Consider the following 25,768-nt stretch of genomic DNA (forward strand, 5'->3'; position numbering starts at 1 on the left):
ACAACGCACCATTACACAACCACGTGTCGTCTCTCGAGGACGCAAGGTCGTCGTCCAGCGATGAAGCGACGAATAAGAAAGAAGAGAACAAAGAAATAGAGAGGAAAAAAAAGATAAAAGATGTCGACTTACGTGTAGGTGGCTGACGATAATGCAAGTGCTGTAGACTCTGCGTTTGATGGTGGTGATGATGGTGGGGCGGTCCCATTGTCGGGCCCATCGCGTGGTTCCCGTGTTGATGGTGGGGCGAGCTCCCTCTGTGCGGATGGTACTGGGAGGGATGATGCTGATGAGGATGATAGGAGGGCGGTAGGAAGCCCGCCGTCGACGGATAAACGCCAGGACTGTGACAGGCTGACCTGCCGAGAGCTGCTGTCGGACAGTTCCAATAAAGATGTTTAATAAGAAACCGCCCGTTTCTCTTTTATCAACCCTTGAGCGGGCACCTAACTAGGTATTCAGATACGCGAATATCTGGATACCGATAAAGATTAACCCTTTAACGTTTGTGCTCGTGTCTTGCACAGTTAATCGCGGCCGCGAAATCTTTCGCTTCGGCCGCATCGTTGCGAAAATTGTTTTCTCGAATTAAGGCAGAAGTGTGGACAGAGCAAAACGAAGGGCTGAATTACGGCGAGAGTGCGCCAAACGGTGCTGAAAACACTGTACTCTTCCAAATTTTGAAAATGCCTATAGGCGCTGAAAGCAGCGAAAGGGTTAATCCTGGAAAAAGTGTAATTTTGTTCAATTACATTTGGTCACTTTCCACATTGCGCTGTCATTTATATTCTGCAGAAAAAAATTGAAGTCACAGCGTTGGAAATGAACGGCAAACTTACTTCTAATAAGAAAACTGATCGTTTTAGGGATATCAAGTTGTGAGCGTTAAGGGGTTCATCCAGAAAAAATGTCTCTTTCATCGTAGACCAATTATCTCTCGACGAAACATCTACATATTGTTTCTCCTCCTCTCAGCGAGAATCCAAGTTTTCTAACGCTAGTTTCAATCTTGCTAAGAGACTTCTATCGGGTTAAAGGGTAATTAACGATCCACGGGGAACGATTCGAAGCCATTGGGAATGGACAGAGCATGAAATTGGGGCGATCTCGTGAATTATGATGCTCCCCGTCTGCGTGGAGTCTAGAGCGCTCGTCTGAATTGATTAATCCTTCAATAGAGAGAGAGAGAGACGAACTTTTATCTCTCCCTGTGTTACTAACTCGCGTAAATGAAATAGTTTACGTTATTACGGAGACGCGTCTCTCCGTGAAAAAAAGTGGCCTAGTTATGTATGTATACTGGTGAAAAGTATCACGTTTGTACTAATGGCCATTATGTTTAGCTGCGGAGTGTGCGTCCGTGGAGTGGTTGAAGGTTTAAAAAAATGCAGTTTAGACTAATTGGAGGTGGAATAGCTGGCTTACCTGACGACAGATGAGAGTGATGGGACGCCAGGCTCGGCTGGAGGGACGAGTTAGGGTTGAGCCTGGCTTTTAGTAAGAGATTCGCGTCCTCGTTACCGCCCGAGGACGTGCTGGACTCGACGTCGCTGACTCCGCTGTCCGCGGGGCTCGCTGGCAGTGATCCGCTTCCTGTGATCCCCATGCAACAGAAAAACAATCTTCTCGAGATCCTTTCCTTTTGATAATTGCGTATTCCGACGATCTCGAAAAAAAAAAACCCCGCCTACTCTGCAACATTTTATACGCTTTTCTCTCCGCTACGAGCAGCCTTCGGATAATCGTTCACCCTTAGTCTCGCCATTTTCCTTCACGTTCGTCTCCTCCAGGACTTCAATCTCGAAGACTGACCGAGGATTGTCGCGTGATATTTCAATTTTGATCGATAATTGATCATATTAATTTTGAACTACAGAACACTCGTCTGATTTAACGTAGAGATCTTGACGCCACGACGGTTCCACGGAGATTTCAACGCCGGTACAAATCGACACGCTTATTCGTGAAATGTAAAAATTGAAGAAGAAGCGGATAAAAGCCTCGAAGAAGCATGCTGCACGCTTCAGCTCGGTTTCTCTGCTCTTTGTGCCCCTCTCGAAGGGAATTAAAGGCTCCGAGGTGGTCCAGAGAGCAAACGGCTACGAGCATCGGTCGCTTTATCGAACGTGTTTTCGCGTGCGCCGTCAATTAAAGGCATCTTTATGCAACGGGCGAAGGTCATCCGGTCATTGGGTATGCATATCGCTCGTGCTTCCCACGGTCTCTTTCTCTCCTTCTTCGCCTCTGCAGACGAAGATGGTATAGAGTGTTTGAAACCAGTCCTAAAAGGTCCTCCTGTCTTCTCTGCTGCACACACAACAGGCGTCAAGAGTCTCTACGTTACATACGACGCCACCACCGCCAACTCCATCCAACTTCACCTTCTACCGCGTTATGCAGAACACGAACTGTATCGAGTTTTTTGTAAAGGACAACGTAAGAGCCGGTGTACGATACTCGTGCGTGCGTGTGGAGGTTGTAAGAAGTGAAGTGCTTTCTAGCGAGCACCGATTATTTCGGTAATCGACCCACCCGGTCCGGCGAGATACTCGTGAACCGGATCGCGAATCTCTCGTGCCTCGGGTTGCGTAACGATACTCTTTTGCAGAGCGCCGAATCACGTGCAGTGTGCGGTAATTTGCGCTCCGTGCCATGCCGTTACGCACAGTCTCCAGTTTCCCCTCTCCTTTCCTTTTTTTTTCTTCGCCTCTTTCGCAGGCGGTAAATTGGAAGTTGAAAAGTTTCGAAATGCAACCACCCGGTGTCGTCGAGGAACGAGGAAAAACGGTGCACGGTGAAAGATGTAAGAAATAATTGAAAATTTGGAGATTCAAAAAATCAGGGGCGTGGAAGATTTGGAAATTTGCTATCTGGGGTTGTGCAAGAATGCAGAGAAAACGGGAAATTACGGGAGAGACAGAGGGAAAGGTGGAAAATTGGGAAATTCGAGGAAGCTGGGCGGAGAGAGAAGTTTTGCGAAACCCGTCGTTATCGCCGTGGAATATTAAAAAAGAAGGGATTTCCAAGGGGGGGTCTAGAGGCGACCCCCAGGCGAAATCTCTCCTGGTTGTAGGACGGGAGGCCGAGAAATCGATACTGCCGGTCTACGCGACAGTTAAACAGGAATTTTCGCCTTTTTATTACCACCTCGTCGTCTCTAACGATTAATGTCAGCCGACTGCGGGGAAACTGGTGGCTCGAGTAGAGCCAATGGGAGCGCGCTTTGCACAGCGTGCCCATGAAAAGCGTGGCGAGAGGAAAGTCAAACGTTTACCAGCGCGGCCACGCCGGAAGTGATTTCCTGTCGGGCTGTTTACCAGCCTGGTCCGTCGATATTGCTTTGCAAATATTATTATTGGGCCGGAGCCGAGGCTTGCTCCAATGGAAAATCGATCTGGACAGTTCGGCTACGTTTCGTAATAATTTCACATGGCACCGGCGTGAAATTTTTCTCACGAGCGGGGAGATCGCGCTTGTGCAGGAAAACTCTTGAAAATATATCTTACACTTTACGACCTTGCACACGCGCACATTCACGCGTGATTCTGCCATCTTTCTAGAACCGCTCCAATTGATTTCACTTGCTCCACAGCATGAACGAGCAAATCCTTTCCATTGCTTTCTCCGCGTTTTCTATTGTAATCGCGAGTGCAAGATTTCGTCGCGGCGACGAAAGCGTGCAACGTGTTGCACAGAGAGAGCATTTTTCGCCGGGTGAAATATCTCGGCGGTGAAAAAACAAATCTGATCTTTCAACCAAGAAAATTTCATTTTGTTCGTTTCATCGAGATGCTTCTCGTTTGACCAACTGTTTTTAACACGCTCGGCTGTAAATGGTGTCGCATATGTGTCACGCGTCAATTCTCATGATAGATCGTTGGTACTTGGATCTAATGCGCCGTGTTAAACGCACAGAGTTCGCGTATTTAATACGAATTACACGCAGGCATGTGTCGTATCGTGTAAAAGGTGATCAAAATTATACGAGAACGTGTTAAGTATTCCTGTTACGTTAGCCCTCTGTTACACGGCGTGTGACTTGAAAATTACATATTACGCATCATTTATCTATACTTTTTTATAGTAATTATTAATTCTTCTCACAGAGGGCCAACTAGGTTCACTTCTCAAAGAGAAACGAGCTCTTTCTAATTCAGAATTACAAACCTTGCAAGTGTGAATTAAAAAAGAACAATCTATCGATAAATAAGCTACAGTGCTCTAAGGACCAGTGAACCAACGACGAGTTAACAGCTCAATTTTATTCGTTACACGAACAGAACTACACCGATGTAGTATACCTGGTGTACTGGTGGTGGCGATTGTGGCAGTGGTATAGGGCGGTTGGCCCATCTGAGTATGGCCAGCCAAGTGGCGGCCGTATCCGTTTTGCACCCCTAAACCGTGCTGCTGGGGATGCTGCGAGAGAATACCGTGCAAGAGCCGAGTCCCCGTGGTGGTCGTCGTCGTACCGGTCGATCCTGGCTCCGCTTTAACGCTCGCCAGGCCAAGTTGCTCCTTCTCGTTCGCATCGTGCGGCTGCTGCACCTCCCTGGTATCAACTGGAACAGCGCAAAATTGTACGAAAGACGTTAGCTCGATGCAACCGTAACCGTAACGAATAGACTAACATTCTGACAAATTTTCTCCTTTCCAAACACTTCGGTGATTTTCTACGGACAGTGTCTATCGGTCACTGTTGCTCTATCAAAAATTGATCGACGACTGAAATCGGGAAATTTCTGAGTCAAAAGCAGCCCTAAGAAACAGACTAAGATACTAAAGAATCTTCTCCTTTGCAAACACTTTGCTGACTCGAGAATGATTTGCTGTAGACAGTGTGTCTATCGATCACTATTCTTCGTGATCGATATACGATTGACGACTAAAATGAGAGTCGAAAGCAACCCTAACGAAGAGTAAGATATTAACAAATATTCTCCTTTGCAAACACTTTGCTGACTCGAGAATGATCTGCTGTAGACAGTGTGCCTCTCGATCGCTACTGAAAAATCGACTAAAATCCCGAATAATCCAGAGAGCTACAAATCGGCAGCACACGGAGGATCCACGCGATTCTCCAGCGACAGCGACGTGTTAATTAAAGATCTGAGAACAAATAGCGCAGGTACCAGGTACCATACCGTTAGATACTTGGTAGGTACCTCTTCCTAATGGTAGCACAAAAGGCTGAGGAAGCACGAGGAGAAAAAGAGAGAGAGATAGAGAGGAAAAAAAAAAGAGTGGCATGGGAGGTGTTCTCGAGGGGTATAGCGCGGCGCTGCGGAGAGGAAGTGAAAGCCGGTGTCTCTCCTTGACCCACTGCAACGTTTCTACCTTCCTTTCAGGCAGTGCCAACCTCGCGGCTTCATTAAGCAATTTCTCGTCGAGAAGGGGGGAAAAATCGCCGTGGAAAATCGACGTGGATGCTGTCGTCGACTCGTCGAGTCGCGCTTTCTTCGCTCTCGATCCTCCTCCTCCTCCTCCTTCTCTTCTTCTTCTTCTTCTTTCAAAGTCGACTTCGTAACCAGCGGCCATTATCGACAATCCAAGTACCACACGCGACCAGAAAGAAGTGTGTCGACCACTTTTTACCACGTTTACTTTTCGGCGCCCACACGGTTGCTCGTTTGGTGGATCGGCACACTCGGTTGCGCAATCGGACGAGGCCCAGACGAGTCTGGGTGTCTCGTGAGAAATCTTCGATGACGAAATCGGGAACGATCAATGGATCTCGCTTTGGGTATCCCTCGCATTTTAGAGTATCGACGTCCACGCTGGAGAAATCGAACGATTCAACCGCGGGGGGACGAAACTCTTTCGCGAGGAGTATCTTTGGAATTTTTTAAAATATGAAATACTTCGACTGTTGCTTCCAAGTTTCACGTACGACGTGAATTTTTTCTTACGAATCTAGCAAACATTTGAGAAGATGTAGAATAGCTTATCGGGGAACCGTCTTAACACTTTAACCGCCGGGCCCGCCTAAATGCGTTTCTATGTTAGAAGAAAATATTGTATCTCTTGAACAGCAAGTGGAATGTTTACATCGTTAAAAATCGTCGCTGTGCCTGTGACAAGCACTATATAAAATTTTCTGTTTTACAAGATTTACTTTATTTTACTTTGCAAAAGTGCACGTTTCTACAAAATTTGTAAATATCGCGTTAATTGCCTTCGTTTTTTGAAACACCTCGTCTTTTATTTACGAAGAAACTCACGAGGAGTATCTTGAAAATTTTTCGGAATACAAAACACCTTGGATTATTCGTTGGAAATTTCACGTACGATGCGAAGTTTTTCTTACGAACCTGGCAAAGATCTGATAAGACGTACGATAAGTTTCCCGTGCGAATAGGTGCAGGTGTAACGAACAAGGGCGGCAAACACGAAGTGACAAGCCTGTAAAGGAGACAGTTCGACATGTTACAATATTCGAGCGCAATAAAATGGTAAATGTGCCACGAGAAAGCCAGAAGAACCGGAAGCGTGGCAGAAATTCGACCGGACGCGCGGTGAGTTTCTCGAGGAAGTCGATGATCGAGAGGCGATCCCCGATAAGCATCTACGTACTACATCGTCACGAACCTATCCGTGAATTGAATCTGTGGTTACGATCGCGTAGATCGAACCCGGCGTCTGTATTTAGCCACTAGCAAATGGGGAGAGCCGAGGCAAACCATCAGGTTCTCCTCTGGAAGAGAACACACGCTTTCGGAATGCTCCAAGAAGCATGCAGCACCAGAGGCTCGTCGTTGTAACTCGAGGAAGTAAAACATAAGGTGGCAAAAGGGAAGACGAAGAAGGCGTAGAGATGGTAGAAGGGAATAATGAAACAAGTCACGAGAGAAGAGACGGTGGAGTGTGCTTGTAATTTTCTTACAAGTCGTCGCTACGCAGCTATCATTTTCGTAATCTTCTTAAAGGCTGCGCATTTTTCCATGTTTTCGTTTCTATCGGATAGACCGAGCTTTTACCGACCTGCAAACCACGGGAGAAAGCTCGCGTTCATTTACTTTTACTGGATCTACTTGGTCGTGAGAGGCGAGGGAACGCGTCTCGCGGAGGAAATCTCTAACGAGTTTCAACGACGAGCTCGGTTTGAGACGACGGTGTTAGCGTCGAGGGAAATTAATCTCTAACTTTTTCTAAGAATTCAATTACGACAGAGTGATTTTTATCGGGGCAATTTGAGAATAAGAAGAACTGCGATAAAAATTGACAGAGGGAAGATTTCTTTGGATGGAGAATGAAACGGAAGTCAAAGGGAAGAAGATTGTATCGAGAAGAGAGAAGGGAGATTAAGAATCCCGTTTGACCTCCGTTAACCCTTCGAGCTGAAGCGGAGGGTGCATTTCCGATCGACGTTTCTCCACTGCTATAACTAACGCAGGAGCGTTAAATTATTCCTGCACACAACACTCGTCCACGGTTTTTCGCGAGCAATCGAAACAGCAAATAAATAGCTTGTTACCTGCGGCACGCTTGTTTTCTCTTTCGCCTCTGTCGTCGACGTTCGTTCGCCGGCCGTAATAATATTGATTCGCCACGAATACGCTGACAATTTTCGTCCCTCGAACCTACTACTTTACGTCGGCGGCGGCAACGATCCTTTCCTTTCCACGATTCACTCGTCGCGTCGCGAAAATACCCTCCCATCTCCAGTTTCCCTGTTACGAATACTCCTCCTCCTCTCGGCCACTTACGAATGAACATTTTATCGAGGCGAGGAAGAAAAAAGGAGGAAACCGGAGGGAAATCTTGATAAAGTTTCACGCGATCGGAGGAAGAAGAAACCGGAGAGGGTGCATAGCTGGCGGAAGAAATAGGGAAGGTGCGAGTCGATGCGTGATTATATTGGGCTTCTTTTTTCGACTCGAGGTTTCGAGTCCTTGTTTCTTTCGTCGACTATGCATATCTGTCAAGTATTAGGTACGTTTTAACCCTTTCGCGACGGCGAAACTAGCCATCAATTCGCCACTAAACGAACAGGTCGTCGTGCCACTAGTGCACACCATACGCATTAAGAGTGTCTCGTGTTTTTTCAAATCTTAGAGGATATCGTTGGAACAACAGAGGACTTAAGGGTGTAGCGGATAAAGGGAATGTCGCTGAGGCCTTGTTCTGTATTTTAAAGTAAATCTTTACTTTGAGTTGTTGAGGCGCGAGCCAATGCGACGCGCTTAGTGGGTGCCGGATATAACCGGCGCTAGTCGCGAAAGGGTTAATTACAAGATAGGCGATGACGAGACAGTTTGTCGCTGGATTCACAAGTGCTTAGAAGATGATGGCCCTTTTATCGAGAAATTCTCGTTTTTGTAGGAATTACTGCGTTTGGGTTAAAAATAAAATTGGTGAAGCTTCTTCGAAGGTTCTCCGACTCTGAATCGAATCATCCCAAATCTGCTCTTGAGATTAAAAGAGTTAAACGCATAGTTGAAAAAAATTGAATTTTCCCTTGAAAAGTTACCCCAGTTTCTGTGTTAAAAATAAGATACGCGAAATTCGTATTTGCAAGAAAGGGACGAACCTCTCCATATCTAACGATGGAAAGGTTCTCCGACTCTAACTCTAAATCCAGGTGATTGAAATGTTTAAACGCGTATTTAAAAAAAATTGAATTTTCCCTTGAAAAGTAACCCCAGTTTCTGTGCTAAAAATGAAATACGTGAAATTCGTATTTGCAAGAAGAAAGAGACGAAACTTCCTGGAGGATTCTCCGACTCCAAGCTCGAGACCAAAGGTTTCAAACACATACTTAAAAGAAACTAGAATTTTCCCTCGAAAAGTAACCCCAGTTAACACGTTAAAAAATCGCCTGATAACGTTCACGAGAGCAACTTAAATGAAACACCACCCCGAACATAATTCACCTCTCTTCAATTTTCCTTCCTCGGGACTTCATCCAACGTGACTCGCACCACCACAACTTTCCCCAGGAAAATAAAAATAATCACCATAAAACACGGCACGTCGAGACCTCCAAGGGGTTAATCGTCGCTACGTGTCTCGAAACGATCATTCCGCGGTGGCGGCCGATCTTCACGATCGTTTTCTGCGTTCCTTGGGAATCTTAATTGCGCGTGGCCGGCCGTATCGGCTCGTTAGCGAGAAATCGAGTCTCTCTCTCTCCAGAGAGGTGTTCCCGCCGCTCTGAGAGAGAAAGAGGTTCGACCTTGCTTGACCTTGACTCGCCCTCGTGGCGGCTGAAAGGGTGGGTGTCTAGCCGCATCGACCGAACACGTCCTCCCCGCTTCGAGTCGCGTCGTTTCGAGAACCGAGCAATTTTCACCGGCGTTTTCACCTTCCAACACACACACACCCTTCTCACCATACCGCTCTTTCCACCATTTTGCCAACCGAAACGCGCTTCCGGCGTATCGACGCCGCCCGATCTACTCTCTTCTTCCATCGAGCTCGAGAGCTCGTTACCGCGGGAACGCTTCGAGTTTCGTTCTCGCCAATTCCTCGCATTCTCTGCCCGCCTCCTCTCGCGGGGACTACCCCCTGATTAGCGCTGCGCAAGCTTCCTGGACCGTGTTCTACGAGTTGCAAATTCCTTTCAAATTTTTTCAAAATTATTGCTATCGCTCAGAATCGGTAAGATGGAGTTTTCGGAAGAATTGACGGAGGAGCACTGAGTTAGGGAACTCGGTGAAATTAGGCGCGAAGTATCCTTCGATTTTAATTGTAAGGAAATTCTGGATAAGTTATTTAGTTACCTGCCGTGGCTTTCGGGTGTAAGCCGTGTCCTTAAGGAATTACTGTCCCAACGTTTCGCTTCATCGGGGTCCTGAAGACACGCCGATAATAGTGTGTGCAATAACTCAAGTTATTCAGTTATTAATATTGTTGAGGGGTTATGTTAAATAAATAACTCGCGTGGAGTAAGCTAGGTAAATAATTATATTTTAGAAGATGTTCAGACAAGACGGGCGCACAATTAGAGCTGCTTACTGAGCGTGGTGATAGTGTGCAATTTTTTACCTGGGGTGTTCGCAGGCATCCCCAAATCCATATTTATCGGACGTGTCATAAACCTACCAATATTCTAGGATGTTAATTTAACACATTAAGGACCGCTAAGAAATCTATAAGACATACGCATAGGACCGCACGTTTTTGGGCAAGCTTGCACGTTACTAAAATCCTCATTACTTTTTTATTTACGAAGCAATTTTTGCGAAACATTCAGAAATTGTAAAATAGGATGCATCTTAGGTATTATTGAAAAAAAATTATGTTTTTTAATAATTATCATAACTTTTTTACTTAAAAAATAAATTTTTACGAAATTTTTAGAAATTGTAAAATAGGATGTATTTTAGGCAATTATTAAAAAAAATTGGTTTTTAATAATTATCATAAAATTTTATTTAAAAATCAATTTTACCAAAGTTTCTAGTACTTTTTTAAAGTACGATATTGCGTGAAAGATTTTTCTCTATGAAGAGGAACCATACAAAATTTACATATATATCTTGATTCGCTTCGAAGACGAAGACTATTCGAATCACCAAAATGCAATGCAACGTGTCGAATTTTCTCTGAGACTAAGCTGTTTTTATTTCGGGTTCGTGCATTTATACAGTCTTTCATAGCTTGACCTGTAAGGTTTCCACCAATGGGATTGATCTCTTCGGTGTGGATGAGACGAAAACGGTTAATACATTGACTATTGATGTAAACACTTAAATGGACAAAGTAGATACAATGTATCAAAGTAATTGACATCTAAAGACAACGTGTAGAAAACACGGGTTTGTCTCGTGATCCGTCCGTAACAGACGGGGCGCGCAGCACGAGAAAACTCGTAAGCGGTCCGTGACAGATGGGGCGCGAAACACGAGAAAACTCGCGAGCGGTCCTTACTGTGTTAAAATAGTTAATTTGATAAATTGTTAAAAAAATTGATAAAATTCGGCATCGTTGGAAGGAGAGGAAGCTCGAGTTGCATAGGGTTAACGTGCTGAAGTAAGGCAAGAGCGAGCACGCTACACAAATACGACGAATTTTTCTCGAATGTCGGCCATGATCTGTGACACCGCGTAATTTAAAGTCCAGAGAAGCAATTTAAGTTAATCGAAGGGTGAATACCGACGAGACTGATGACACTTGAAATTCCACGGCGGACGGATCAGAAGGAAATCGGGCAGCTTTGTCGCCATCGGCGTATATCGGAGGCGAGCTCGCTGCGTGATGTCACATAGAAAGAGAGAGTCGTTACCGTTACGCAATGGCCGACTCTTGGCCCGGAAGGTGTGTGCGTGAGTGCGTGTACGTGGCGAGAAAGTTGCGTGGCCCGGGCAAACGCTGACCTTACGTACCGGCTGTGTGCGTGTACGCGCGCCGGAATCGTTTCGACTACCGATCGAGAGCTCGCACTCCGCGTTGCCCTCCCGACACCGAGGCGCTCTTCTTCTTTCGACATCGAGCTCGCCCCGAGGAAGTGAGGAAAGCGGAACAAAGGAGATGCAACCGCTCGTTTGCATATCCTTTGTGCCCGCCGTGGAAAAATATTTAAAGGAAGAGAACGGTTTGCGTGTGTTGCAAGTGAAAAGAAATGGGGTATCGAAGGGTTGATAGTAGGGATGCTGAGAAAATATTCGGAGATATTCGGCGTAATCATTATCCGAAAAGTTTCACAGCCCTGATTGATAACGGGAAGACTGGAAATGATATGCGTCGTCTGTGTTTAAAAATATCATCGAAAGAAAAACAAGGGGTGAATTTTTGCTGGCGAGTTTAAAAAGGAAAATTTCTATTTACGATACTTTCGAAGTCATTCGAATTGTGTTTAAAAAAACATTTCTGATACGGTTAATAGTAAATCATAAGTGAAACACTGTGTGTAACGAGAAATCTATCAGGACCACTTTTGGCTGAGAACAGAGGCTGAAGAGGAACACGAACTAGAGACGCTTGACATTTGACGAACTTGACGTTCGTAGAATAAGAATCCCTCGATGACCCGAATAAGTTCGATACATCGAAAGAATAGTTGAACTGCTCGAGGTATTAGTCACCTGAAAGAGGAAGATCTCGAGCCTCGCCAAAAGTCGAAACACCTCTTCTACGTTTCGTCACCAGCAGCTTCCAACTAACCTAATCCAAGTGCAACAATCCTTGACACGGAGACATCAATCTGTCTCGAAACGATCACTTCACCTTGTTGCATATAGTATCCTCCGCTCTTCTTATCTTTCTCGAGAGAAGAGAAGAGGAGAGAAGAGAAGACAAGAGAGGAGAGGAGAGGAGAGGAGAGGAGAGGAGAGGAGAGGAGAGGAGAGGAGAGGAGAGAAGAGAAGACAAGAGGAGAGGAGACAAGAGGAGAGGAGAGAAGAGAAGAGAAGAGAAGAGAAGAGGAGAGGAGAGAAGAGGAGAGGAGAGGAGAGAAGAGGAGAGGAGAGGAGAGGAGAGGAGAGGAGAGAAGACAAGAGGAGAGGAGAGAAGAGAAGAGAAGAGAAGAGAAGAGAAGAGGAGAGGAGAGGAGAGAAGAGGAGAGAAGAGAAGAGGAGAGAAGAGAAGAGGAGAGGAGAGGAGAGGAGAGGAGAGAAGAGAAGAGAAGAGAAGAGAAGAGAAGAGAAGAGAAGAGAAGAGAAGAGAAGAGAAGAGAAGAGAAGAGAAGAGAAGAGAAGAGAAGAGAAGAGAAGAGAAGGGAAGAGAAAAAAAGAGAAGAGAAGAGAAGACAAGAGGAGTGTCGAGGAGAGAAAAGGAGAGAAGAGAAGAGAAGGGAAGAGAAGGGGAGCTTCTTATCGACGTCGCGAAAGTGGACATGTGCGTCTCGCGAGGCCACCACTGTGCCTCGATGGATATCTAACGAGGAATCGACGGAACGGTAGAAAGAAATTACGGCCGTGAAACGATCAACGATGTTTCCACGGCGGGCGCAGGTGCAGCCGCACGCAGCTGTGATCTCGCCGGAGACCAAGTGGAAATCACTGCTCGAAAGTGGCTGTGATTAACCCTTTCTCCATTTCGAGATATCCGAGCGACTTCAGTTACATCAGCGGTAACTCCAACAATTATGCACCTCGATTCGTTTAAAACAAAAAAGCACAGCACACCGCAAAGAATTATCGTAATTTATCAATAAACTGCACAACACCTGTAACCCTCTACAAACCAATTTCTCTTCGTTCTTAAAAAGAAAATTTTTTACAGCGATAAGAAGAAAATAAAAGCACACCTATAAACCCACGTGTAATTGTGCTAATAAAACATTGCCAACGCTATTACACAAACTTCTTACTCTCGGTACACGTAAAAAAGAAAAAAAATCGTCCTTCAAGTTCAAAGTTAGGAATGCTATCTACGCCACCACAAATCCCATTCGAATCACGCACAGGAAAGAGAACGAGTTATTAACTCCGCCGTGTACCGTCCTCAATCACATTCAGCCCACCTGAAACGCCTACAGAGCCTCGCTGAGCACACGAAACCGCAATCAGAGGCGGACGAAATAAAAGAACGAAAAAAAAGAGAGAGAGAGAAAGAACAGAAAAATAAAGTAGTGCAGCCTTTATCTTCGTCGTATTCCCAAAGCTGGTGTGTTCGGTTTGTCGCAACGGAATCGGCGCGCGGTGCGGCGAAGGCAGAGGGCTTTGATTCGTCGCGGTTCGTTATTGGCCACGTTATGTAATTTCGTGGCACGCCATACTTTCCCGCTTCGATCCTGCCCGCCTCGAGAGAGCCGCGACACCACTCTCGATCACAGTTACACGGAAAAATGTTACACGACCTGGCCCCGCAAACCTGCCGATCGATCCGCTCCACCGCGTAAATTTCCCGATAATTAAGCATCCCGCGAGACGCTGAATCTTTAATATCCTAGACGGTCATGTTTTAATCATCAGCCTCGACCGAATCGTCTAGGCGAAAGTGGAAAATCGAACCACCAAATTCCCTCGCATTTCGCTTTTTTAAATCTTTCCTCTCTTTCTGCCACTTCATTTTGTATTCTTTACCGAGTGTAGGATTGTATAGTCGATGGAAGCGATATTACGAGGACAGAAAATCATTTAGCAGTCGAAGTACACGTAATTTTAGCACCAAATAAAAGTTCGAGAAAAATAAGCAGCTACAGGACGTTTAAAAAATTTGTCTGCGCCTTAATTTTTCACAGCTGTAAGTTAATGTTGATTAATGCAGAAATTACCGTTGAAGAGGAGACGATGCAGGCTTGATATTACGTATTTTAATGGGAAGGATTGCAAGCAGAAATTTCAAATATTAATTAAAAAATGACGAAGAGTTTAATTTACGAGCCGACCGTATCGCTTCCAGCAACTATACACTGTCCCGTTGGCGTGTTTAAAGTCGCTTCGATTTGATGGCGGAAAGAGAGTTTGGACACGCGATCGTTGACTCGAGACACCTACGCTTCCGGCTGGTGAAAACGGGGAACAGATAGGAACAGCGATTTCCGTGTCATCGATAATGTTTATTTTCTAGCAAATATTTCAATTGTCATCGGACAATTACACCGTATCACCGCTCACACATCTTCGAATCGTTAACGAAAAACAAATTGTCGGAAATTTTCAATTACACAGAAATTACACCTCTTTCCCGCAATGTTTCATTCCACGCTCAGCTATGCCCAATTATCTATTACAAAAATTGAAAGTAGAAACTTAGAGATACTTAGTATAAGGATGGAGAAACACTATGCCATTTACAGTTACTGGCCTTGGGCGACAATTATATAAATCCTGCTTACCTAAACCTCGCAATTGAAACGACCATCATCCGTCACAATACCAATAAACCTTCCAATACCATCAAACACACCAATCCTCTTAAACGTCTGAAATTATCTAACGCGTTCCCCTCTCTCGAACAATCCCTCGTTAATTGTCCAAAGAGACAAATTCCGAACTTCGAAAATAAGTGGGAAATGTTGGAACTTCTGAAAAAGAAAAACGGTGAAAAAAATAATCGCGAAAGGTTGGAAAATCGAGCATGACCGCAGAGAGTCGTCGATCGATAGTCGTCCGACTTAACGCGGCGCTAATTAGCCGGGTTAATTCGTGGCCGGTCAAAGGCGAAGGAGGAGGAGAGAGGGGAAGGCCTCTTGCGCCGCGAATTGCCAAAGCCGGAAATTTCGATACCGGAAACGACGCGGCGCGCCTCGGCTGTGCATGTGCGCGACCCACTTCCTCCGTCGAAACCGAGAGTGCTTCTGGCTCGTTCGTGTTATATACCATGTCCGTGTGCTCGCCTCGCTCTCTCTCTCTCTCTCTTCCTCGTGTGCACAGCCCGAGTGGGTGTTTCACGTAAAAGAGCCCCGGTCGTTATCGCGCGGAGAAACGATCGAGAGAGCGTCGAGGCTCCACGGCGAGTTCCACGAGCAAACAGGAAACGTTCGATTCCACGGAAGTCTCGTTACGTGCGCCCTCCTCTCCCGCCACTGTCAATTCCAGCCGTTCCTCCTCTCATTTTCGGGGGCTCCGTTACGTGATTCACTCTTCTCGTCTGGGTCGAACGATCTTTTTCGCAGAATTTTGTTTCGGCAGGCACAATTTTATGATTCATTCTGAACGATTTAAGGTTTCTTTGTATTTTTTTTTTTTTTTTTTCAAGTGGAGGAATTGTTTTTGATATCTGGTATTTAAGAGATTAGACGTTCACACGTGTTATCAATTTTCGAAGTGGCGAAGTTTGCTAATTTTTCCTAGGAACGTCTTTTCTTAGAAACCTTACGCATCTATTCGAGTGTGATTCGTTCAAGCGTAACGCGTTAACATTTTCTACGTGCGTGCCTTTACACACACCGGCGCGTAAACAACAAAGCGACAAAACACCATCGCCTATCACTATTTTCAGTATCGAGATGAAAAAGCGGAAAATTGTTAACGTGCGGGAAGTAGTCGCTAAAAATTGAAACGAAAAGAGGGAGCAGAGAGAGAATCGTGGGAGAGTAGGGAGAGATAGAGGCCGAATTAAAGGTTGTTCAGAGGTCCGAAACGAAAGGGAATTTCACGCGGAAACGAATTCTAGGCGAATCGGTGGGGCCCAGGTGCGTGGGCTGTTGCACGCCTAGCCTCACCAGCTTTGTAATTCGAGTTACTCAATTCGAAAGGCAAGGGAAAATCTGGGTCAGCGAGCGCGTGCAGGCCAGAAGGGCGGGAGAATCGGTCCCGTGTATCGAAAACGCCATCGGGTTCCATTCAACCGGGAAACACGAGGAGAGGAGTTCCACCCCTGCGCAGCCTTGAAAACGCACACCAGGGATATTCGCGGCCTACCTACGCACCCTCTCTTCCACAAACGCCTCACCGTGACATTTCTCTTTTCCTTAGGCGGAGAAAGAGGAAACGAACTGCTCCTCCAGCGTCCCTGACCTATTTCACCGGTTGAATGGTCGTTTAGGAGCAGCCTCCGTGTCTCTATGCCTCCGTTCCTACGTCGCCATTCTTGTCCCCTCGATTGCCATCTACTTCGATGGTACGCCATGGAGATACGATATGCGTGTAGAATATTCCGGTGGAGAGAAGTCTCGGGCTCTGTTGTACCTTGCTATTTTTCGGGGAAATTTAGAGGAGCTTGTTTTTATTCCAATCTCTCTTGGAGGAGAGCGAAAATTGGAATTATGAAGTATCGAGAATTGGTGACGAGTTTGAAATTGTCGAAAGAGAAGAAAAATTTGGAGAGCTTCTTCTGCTAATCTCTTGGAGAAGAGTGAAAATTGTAATTATGAGGTATGGAGAATTGGTAACGAGTTTGAGACTGGCAAAAGAGAAGAAGTATGCAAAGGGGAGAAGAATTTGGAGACCTTTCTACTCCAATCTCCTGGAAGAAAGTGAAAATTGAAATTGAGAAGAATTGTGAATTGGTAACGAGTTTGAAATTGTCAAAAGAGAAGAAAAATTTGGAGATTTCCTTCTTCTAATCCGTAGAAAGAGAGCGAAAACTGTAATAGCCAAGTATCGAGAGAATTAGCAACGGGTTCAAGATTGTCAAGTGTTAAATTTAAGACGTTCAGGACCCACTATGCACCATTCCAAAATTCAGGAACACACAGATGAAGAATATCGTTAATTCGCACTCCATGGCTAGCTCAGCTCACTCGAGAAAGAGTACGAATGGAACTATTAAACCTTAACTAGCTCGCCTAACAATGACACAAAAGGAAGAACAAAGTTCCATTCCCCACTCTTCTTATATCCCAACATGCAAGCCTAGTCCGAGAACAACCCGTTGAAAATCAAAGTTTCTTCGGTAGACGAAAAATATATGGATCAAATTGTACGAGTTAGTGGAGGTTATCGCATAGATCAAGTGACCGTTTCAGCGAGACGGTGTTAATAGCGATATCGACGATGGCCTGACCGGGCGACCGAGCAGCAAACCGCACACTCTTGGTGGGGAAACGGTGAAAAGAAAGTCAAGCGACGAAATTCCAGCTCGGGACACGTATTCCTTTAAATCACGTTACGCAATTAAGAAATTAGATTCTTCGCCATTAGGTTACGCAACACGGTTGCCTTTAATGTCGCGTCCCGCTGTTCCTAAGGAGCCACACAACCGGATTGTTAATGTCTTCGATAACGAAGTCCTTCTTTCTTTCTTTCCTTTTTTTTTTCGCTTCACAATCTGGCCTGAACCGCACCACGCCCCTTCTTTATCCGGCCGAAAGAGTTTTCCTCCTTCGTAGCCAGGTGAAACGGTCAAATCCTCGCGACTTCCAGAGATCGTGCTCGATTACAACCGAAAGGTAGAGAAAAAAGAAAGGAAATCTCACGTGTCTTGTAGCAGAGAGAACGAGATAACGCTTAAAAGCAACCAAGGACCATCTGTGGTCCAGTGTCATCCTCTGTTGCAGCTCTTCCTCTCTACCTGAGAATCCTCGGTGTACCGTTAGAACACGAAACGTAGTAGAACCTCAAAGGATAACCCAGTTTCCTTTCACGGACACTTAACGGAACATCCTAGTCGATGTATCAACGAATAAGGGTATCCCACCCTCGTGAGAAAGGAATCTTTTCTTCCCTTCGCCCTTCCACGAGAAGATTGAAAAGATCGGCTGGCCAACTGTTTCGCGTTCGTTACCGTTTGCCACCTACAAATTCGTCGCTTTCTCCTCTCTCTATAGATCGCTCGAGGATCGTCGCTGCTGAATTCTTCCTTTACACGATTCCGCGAACGTGACGCAGTTATCGACCTTGTGCAACCTCCGTTAATTTGCACTCCCAGAGTTCGCGTTGAAAAATACATCTCTCCCCCTTTGTGAGAAACGAAGGGGAGAAAGGTGAGTGACCAAAGTTCGTCGAATCGACAGGTCGAGGTCCACAACACACTGTGGTGTACGACGTCGTTTAATTCGCGAATGTACGCGCGAGCAGAAGCGAGGAAAAGGTGTCAAGGACGATGGTCGATGAGGAACACGCGAAGAACCGGAGGTAGAACGGCGCTTTTATCGGGGAGAATTGATCAGAGTGACGGCGTTAAAGCAGAAGAACGGTTGTATCCATGGCCAGGATTACAAGCAGACGACAGATTCTCTAGTTACGGATTTGATTAGAAAATAGTACTCTCGTTTCGCTCGTACCTCTGGTGGAAGCCTATTGTGTAACGAGGTACCGAGAGCAGCAGCAGTAGCAGCTAGCAGGCAGGCCTGCTAACGAGCCTCTCGACGCACGTATATACAGGAGAGAACCTCCAACTCGCCTCGCTCCTACTCGCGCCTATTACATAATGTCAAGTGCCGTAGCACTGTCCGCGAGATGATATAATAACGGCGCACACGCGGCCCTCTCTGTAACGCGTTCCCCGTACGTATTTCCCCTCCCCGCGCTTAACCCACGGTTAACAGCTAAATTATCGGTCATTATACTTAGCTTCAATTTTTCTGATCGTCCGCGGCGGGTCTGTTATCAGCTCGGTGGCGGCTACGCCGGTTATCGATATCATACTCGTTCGCTGTTGTACGAGCCGGACCGTTTTAGTTTCGGATTTCCGCTATCTGACTTTTACCTGGAAACGTCTACACGCGAGACAGATAATCGCCACTGGCTGGTATTTATAACGATCGCCATTCTTCTCTCGTATTTGCCGAATCGCGCTACTTTACCCAATCGAACGCGCGCAATTCTCTTTCCTCTTTCTTTTGTCACCGATTTGAGGAAAGTACAGGAGGGAGATAAGAATTTTCCCTGTATCTTTCTGGAATCGTTTTTTTTTTTAAAGAAACACACGCGATTAGTGCCGGAATTCTTTCTTTTGTTACCGATTTGACGAAAGCAAACAGAGATAAGAATTTATCGAAGATAAATCTAGAAAAATTATTTTCCTTCTGTCTTTTTCAAATAATAATTTCAGAAAGATGTACGAAGGGAACTGCAAGAGAGAACGACCGCGGTTTTTGTTCGAAATATAGAAAAACAGGCTGCCGAGATTACGCGGAACGATTGCGAGCGACGGCTAAGTGCCGGAGGAAAAAAACCGTGAACCCGATTACGCGATTTCGCGTTAGCCCACGCCGCTTCTGCCGGCGCGGCGAGATGGACGCGAGCAGAGGGGTATACCCTACACCTCGTTGCTATAATAGTCTAGGTAGCTCTAGCGTAGGCTCGCCTAGCCCACAACACGCTTTACTATGTAGGTCAGGGCTGGTGCATTCAACGAGCGCGCTGCTCTTCCTCTATGCACCGTTCGCGTACCTATAGCGAGCGATCGAGCCCGCCTCTCCACACCGCTCCTTTCCTTCGCTTCGCCGCCGCGCATCTAGCGGGTGTTTCGTTTCGTCCCGTCGAAAAACGCTCGTTCCTCTTTTCAGAGAATTTCCGAGCTTGTTCGCGTGTTGTAGGTAACGTCGCTTTTTCGAAGGTTCAACAATCTCGAATTTGTTCGACCAGTATTTTAAGACCGAACGACATACGTTGGTTAGTCATTGGACTATTTGAAGACCGTTAATTGGAACACCGGATGGCTACGATGCATCTATTCCTCGTTCAAATTTACAATCGTCCGCCGCTTTGTTATTTCGAGCGGATATTTTACCTGAAAGCGCCACATTGTGATACCAGATGCGGTTGTTATAAATATTGAGATCAGAGTCCCGCTGAGACTTCTTATTCTACTTGCGTTACAAATTGGAACAAAATTTCCAATCTTTCTTTCGGTGCACTCCCTTGAAAAGAAAATTTCGAAATCCCTCCATCTATTTTTCTCGATGTTCCCGATACTATGAATTTCTCTCCATCGTCGGAGTACGTTCTTCGAGGAGAAGAAGAAAGGATCGATCTTTCTTTCGATGCACTCCCTTAAAAAAAAAATCTATTTTTCTCCATAGTCGGAGTACGTTCTTCGAGAGGAAGAAGAAGAAAGGAAAATTGCAATCTATTTCCTCGTAAAGATTCAGCATGGATTCCTATCGGGAGTTAATCTGAAGGAAGGAATCGGTATCCCTGTTCCGCGAGTACTTTGATCGCGAAACGCGAGCTCCCCGCGGAGCTTGAGGATTAATAATGCGGTTACGATGGCTAATTAATCGCTCAGCTTCCGAGTGATTCTTCCAGGGCCGCCGGTATCGCAGTCACGTTGGTAATTAATGCGCCCCTTGCGCGAGATATCGATCGCTCTACAGGGTGTCCCTTTGAAGCGGCGATGGTACCGATAGCGCCGGTAATTGCCCCGCTTCCACGTACTCTTACCAGTCTACACGGGGTGTCCCATCATTTCCACGTCTCGGCAAAACAAACTTCATCGTCCACCGACGTTATATGTACAGATGGAAAATCGACCATGAAACGATAAGAAGAACCCGTACAATCCACCTTTTATCTATTCGATTCAATATTTATTCTCGATACCTACACGTATACGTACATCTCTCTTTCTCTACGACAAGTTTCTTACGTCTCTTCCTCCAACACTGTACCGAAGTTCTCGCTTCGAAAAGAATCGCACGATTTCTAAGCGTTTAATGGACCCCGATAACCTACGGCTGCTCTCGATCGTCCCCCTTGGTTCAATTCGGCCGCCGCGCCATAAAAACTGCAGACGATTGTGTCAAGGTGAGGTCAATTACTCTCCTCGAGAAAGAGAGCCGCTAGGCTCGCTTCAACCGCGCGTATTCTCGCGCTACAAAACGAAATTCTAACGAAGATCTTTTACCATTCCCAAGTTTCGACCGGTCCAACAATTATCTCCTCGAGGAGACGATCGATCAGAGGAGCGGTTAGACGAATATCGACACCGCGAAGCGAATTTCGTTAATTCTCGACCCCATAGTTAGCGTTTGCAACCTTGCCAACAATATCTGTCCTATTGTCCGTCCGTGGCGAGCTACGCTTTTAAACGTTCCGACGTCCGTTCGGTGATCCAGTTTCTTATATTGGATGTCCGTTACCGTGGAATTCAATTTCCTAACGGGGAGAGCCCGGGGGAGGGGGGGAGAGATCGGTGGGAAAAAGGAACTCTAATTAAAACATCCCTCGGAGAGTTCTCTAACTGAAAACGATCTCTATAAATAAATTACGATCGATCGTGTCCAAATCGGTCACGAGGTGAAATTATGAACTCGTGTTCCTTAAGACTGACCAGGCACAAAAGCAAAACATTGCTCACGGAATAAAATTACCATGTTCCTTAAGATCGACCAGGTATCTAACGTAATATCTCCAAGTACGAGAATATCGTACCCCCGTGATCGATAAAAACCGACGTCCCACGAATCGGAGAACTTGGGGAGGAACGAGTCGAAAGAGAAAACGGCGAACAGGTACGTTAAGATTGATCGCGACGATCGATCGATCGATCGATCGATCCGACGAGCGCGTGTCGCATATTTTCCCTCTATTTTTACAAAGGATCACGCTCCACTTTCATTAACCGGCATACGTGCCAAGTGTCAAGCGTCCCTGCAATTGGGACACCCGGTAGACGAAGGTAAGCGTCTCCGTGCCAACGTTCCAATAACCACCCAAGAGCACAAGGACAGTCTACCCCAGTTTTCCTATTGCGACCGCCTACGGCACGTCCTTCACCCACCCCCCTCTCTCTCTCTCCTCTCTCTTGCTTACTCGGTAAGGCTCTCTCTTCCGGGCCGATCGGCGTGGAAAATGCCGCGGGAAATCGATCCCGACCGGACGGAGAGGAAATTCGTGAGGCGTGAGACCACGCCGCGCGGATAAAAGGGTGGACCCCGTTCCAGAGAGACCAGCTCTCTCTCTCTCTCTCTCTTGCCGCTGCTGCTGCTGCTCGGCTGTTGCTGGAAAGGCCGACACGTCCAAGCATAAGGGTGATCATCCCCTCGTCGTCAAAGACGGTACCAAGAAACCACGTTGTTCAGTTTCAAGGAGGAGAGAGAAATAGGGATCGAGCTCGTGATCACTCGCTCTAACGCCTCTCCTTCTTTTCCCACATTCCTTTTCCTTTCTTCCGATGAACTGGCTATAAAAAGATTACGCTTTCAGGGAGAACGCGAGTGGAGGATATTTTGATTCTTTGAGATATTTTTGAGAGGAGGTGGTTTTTTTTGTTTGGGGGCGTGTGAAAGAGGGAAAGTGTGATTTTGATAGGAGTTCGTGTGGGATTGATACGGATATCACGCTGAGAATTCGGGAACGCGTGAAATTTTCGTGTCTCTCAGATTTCCGCGTGGAAAAGTATTTTTATCGCGGGGTAAATATGGAAAATTGAAGGAGAGCGTGATTTTGATGGGAGTTCGTGCCGAATTGATACGGATACCACGCTGAGGATTCGGGAACGCGTCGAGTTTTCCTATCTTTGAGTTTTCCGCGCGGGAAAGTCTTTTTATTGTAGAGCCGATATGGAAGATCGAAGGAGAAGGTGATTTCGGCCAGAGTTTGCACGGAATTCGTATAGATATCGCACCGAGAATTCGGGAACGCGCGGAATTTTTCTGTCTTGGAGATTTCCGCGTGGAAAAGTATGTTTATCGTAGAGTAAATACGGAAAATTGAACGAAAGTGTGATTATCGGTCGATAGCAGAGAATTGAAGAAGTTTCCTGTATTCGTGATTTCCCTAGAAGCGGGGGAATATTTTGGTTGGAACATCGCGAGGATGTAATTTTGTTGGATCTCATTATTCGTTTCATTGACGCAACTTTCGAGTTGATTTCTCGAGGGAGCCTTTAAAATTGATATATGAGAGAGACTGTTGGGATCGCTATCGTAATCAAAGCCGCATTTTTTCTCGCCAGGTTACGGTATTTGCTTCTTGATTATTCCACCTTTATAATATACACCTGGAATGGAATGTTGACACGTTGTTATTGTTTATGTGTACCGCTGATAAGAATCCATTCGTAGGCTGATAATTAAGCAGCCGAAATATTCGCCAGAAGAGATCTCTTCGAGTAACCGTTCGATTATATTACTCGCTAACGATCGTTCGCACATTTCTCCCGATTGCTCGTCGAAGATCGACGGGAATATAGGTCAGTTTCGTAAACACGTTTAAAAATGATTCGAGGTTGTGCAAGTCTGCTCGCTTTCCATTTTCCTACGGTATTTTAACGCACAACTACGAACCTAACCTATCAGATAAAAATCTCTTCCTTATCCAATACAGGAGGAAAACTACCAAAATTCTTTCCTCGACAAATAAAACAAAAACGAAGAAACAAGTGGTTGAAACATTTCTAAGAAAAATAAAAAAAACAAAAATCTAAACGGTGCAACCTAACGCCTGAACACGATCGTCGTTCCACTAATTCAACTTTCTATAACCAGTCGTTCCATCGAGCAGGGAGAATTTTCCTCGCAACTTCGTGAACCGTGAAAGTCGGGCCAATTAGTCTCGAGGTAAAATTCGCGGTGCGTTTCAAGGCCTTCGCCGTTCGCCAGGAAACGAAGTCATCCTCTCTATCGCGAAGAAAGGAATAGAAGAAAAAATAGGAAAGAATAATGAAAGAGAGAAGAATTTAGCCTAGGATTCCTCTCTGCATACGCAGGAGGGAAGAAAAGGAGGGAAAGGTGTCGCCATGGCGGCGGAGTAAGCGTACATATATATGTAAGCGTGGCTATTGCTGAAGGTACCGAAGGAGGGTAACCGCAGACAGGAAGTTAGTCCTTCCTTCCTCGCCGGGCCAATATCCTGAATCACAATGAGCCTACGCTTCCTCGAAGTCGTCGGCTGGCTATTTAAATACAGCCACCGCCAGTTTTCCATATATCGCCTCGATACGTTTCCCCCCAGCAACAGTGTTGCAATGGAACGGAAGGAGGCCGAGCGCGAAACACTCTCTTATCACCGTTCAAACAATGACAAACGTTCAAAGGGGTGGGGTAGGAGAACGAGAACTCTCGCTACGCGACCAGAGATCGGGCATTATCCGACGTGAAAGTGTAGCGTCGGGAGAGACATTCTCTGAAAGACGAGCGAGAGTCGGGGGAAGATTGTGCCGGCGCGTTAACGAGGAACAAATTCTCACCTTCCTTTCTTCGTCGCATTTTCTTCCAGTTAATTATTCGTATAATACCGCCCCAACCTTGATAATGCTATCGTCTGATCCGGTACTCTGCACTCGCCTTAATCGTCCCAATTGACATTTTTCAAGGAAAGACGGAACGTCGAAACTTCGAGTTCGAAAGGTGGAAAACCACGGAAAGGTTTCGGTTGAACAGAGGAAGTATCGATAGCGGTAAATTATCGTGTAAGTTGAAAAGAAACAAAATTCCTTCTTTTTTTCGTCATAGGATAACCCTCTTAAGCGATAAGAGGATAAGATTAGGCGGGAGGCGTCGATGACGGAGCGGCGTTAATTGCGCGAAAATTGGCCTGACACACAAGGTCGGAGGAAATAAATACACCGGCGATAAGATAAACAAAACCAGCAGAGGCACGCGTGTGTTAATTAACCAGGTTCTAAATTTGATTATCCGATACCGGGCAGAAATAAAAGGCCAAAAAAGAAGAAGAGGAAAAGGGTATGGCGCACTTTCATTTTCTCGCGAACACCGTTCGCGTAGCGGAGAAGATCTCGATGCGAAAAAGAAGAGAGAGAAAGAAAAAGGGCTGTGTGTTCTCTGCTTCGCACGATTCGGACACGCAGGGCGTGCTCGCGTTCCTTTTCCTTCCCCCGGACGGGTTGGTTGGCTCGCGTTGATCCGAGAACGATCTCCCGCAACCCCCGATTAACCCTGCGGTGGCTGCTCAATCGACAGACACTGCTTTCTTCCCCTTTTCGAGGCGATCGAACGGTCTTCATTTCTTGATTAACCCGCCAGCCAGACCCACACACAATCTCTTTTCTCTCGCTGTATCTTCTCGCTAACGGAGAAGAAGAGAAGAGAGCGTAGCCGGAAGTAATCTGTCTTCCTCTGCTCGGTGGTGAGGCACTCTCGCGAAAGGAGAGGATAAGAGGTATGGAACGGAAGGAGAGAGAAGAACGTCCGCTCGAATTCACTTGGAGTGATTTAAAGGCTGGAATTATCCTTTTCTCCCCTTCCTCGAGCCTCCTCCTCCTCCGTCCTCCTCTTCTCCTTGCCAGCCGTTCTGCCTCCCTCGACTCTTTTATATCGTAACGCGGACGATCCTCCACCTTCTCTCTATCTCCTCTTCTTCTTCCGTTTTATCGGTACGGAGCAGAGCGAGAAGAGCTGCTGCCGCCTTCTACTCTGCACACCCGTGTGTTTCCGTGTAAAAACAGATTCGTCCTTTCTTTATCGTACAATTGTACCACATGTTATTTCACTCGATCCGAGACTTATCTTTTTCCTAAGAGGATAGAGGTAGCCTCCGTTGTCACGCTGATAAAACGTTCGTTTATTGGCACGCTCCCGCCACGGCAACAC

The 25,768-nt window shown here is 46.1% G+C and overlaps 1 protein-coding gene across 4 annotated transcripts in view; it reads right to left on the bottom strand.

Moving 5' to 3' along the window:
- Positions 1–25,768, bottom strand: part of LOC108571763 (ecdysone-induced protein 74EF) — a 152,641-nt gene that overhangs the window by 26,727 nt on the left and 100,146 nt on the right. For 3 of the 4 annotated variants that reach the window (XM_017933888.1, XM_017933887.1, XM_017933890.1), the window contains 3 exons: positions 4,302–4,562; positions 1,426–1,593; positions 133–372 (listed from right to left, as the gene is read on the bottom strand). In XM_017933888.1, coding sequence (XP_017789377.1) covers positions 133–372; positions 1,426–1,593; positions 4,302–4,562 — 669 coding nt within the window. The remainder of the gene's footprint in view (positions 1–132; positions 373–1,425; positions 1,594–4,301; positions 4,563–25,768) is intronic. The other variant, XM_017933889.1, reaches the window with a different exon arrangement.

The sequence above is a fragment of the Habropoda laboriosa genome, unplaced genomic scaffold (assembly GCF_001263275.1).
Source record: "Habropoda laboriosa isolate 0110345459 unplaced genomic scaffold, ASM126327v1 scaffold99, whole genome shotgun sequence".
NCBI classification, from domain to species: domain Eukaryota; kingdom Metazoa; phylum Arthropoda; class Insecta; order Hymenoptera; family Apidae; genus Habropoda; species Habropoda laboriosa.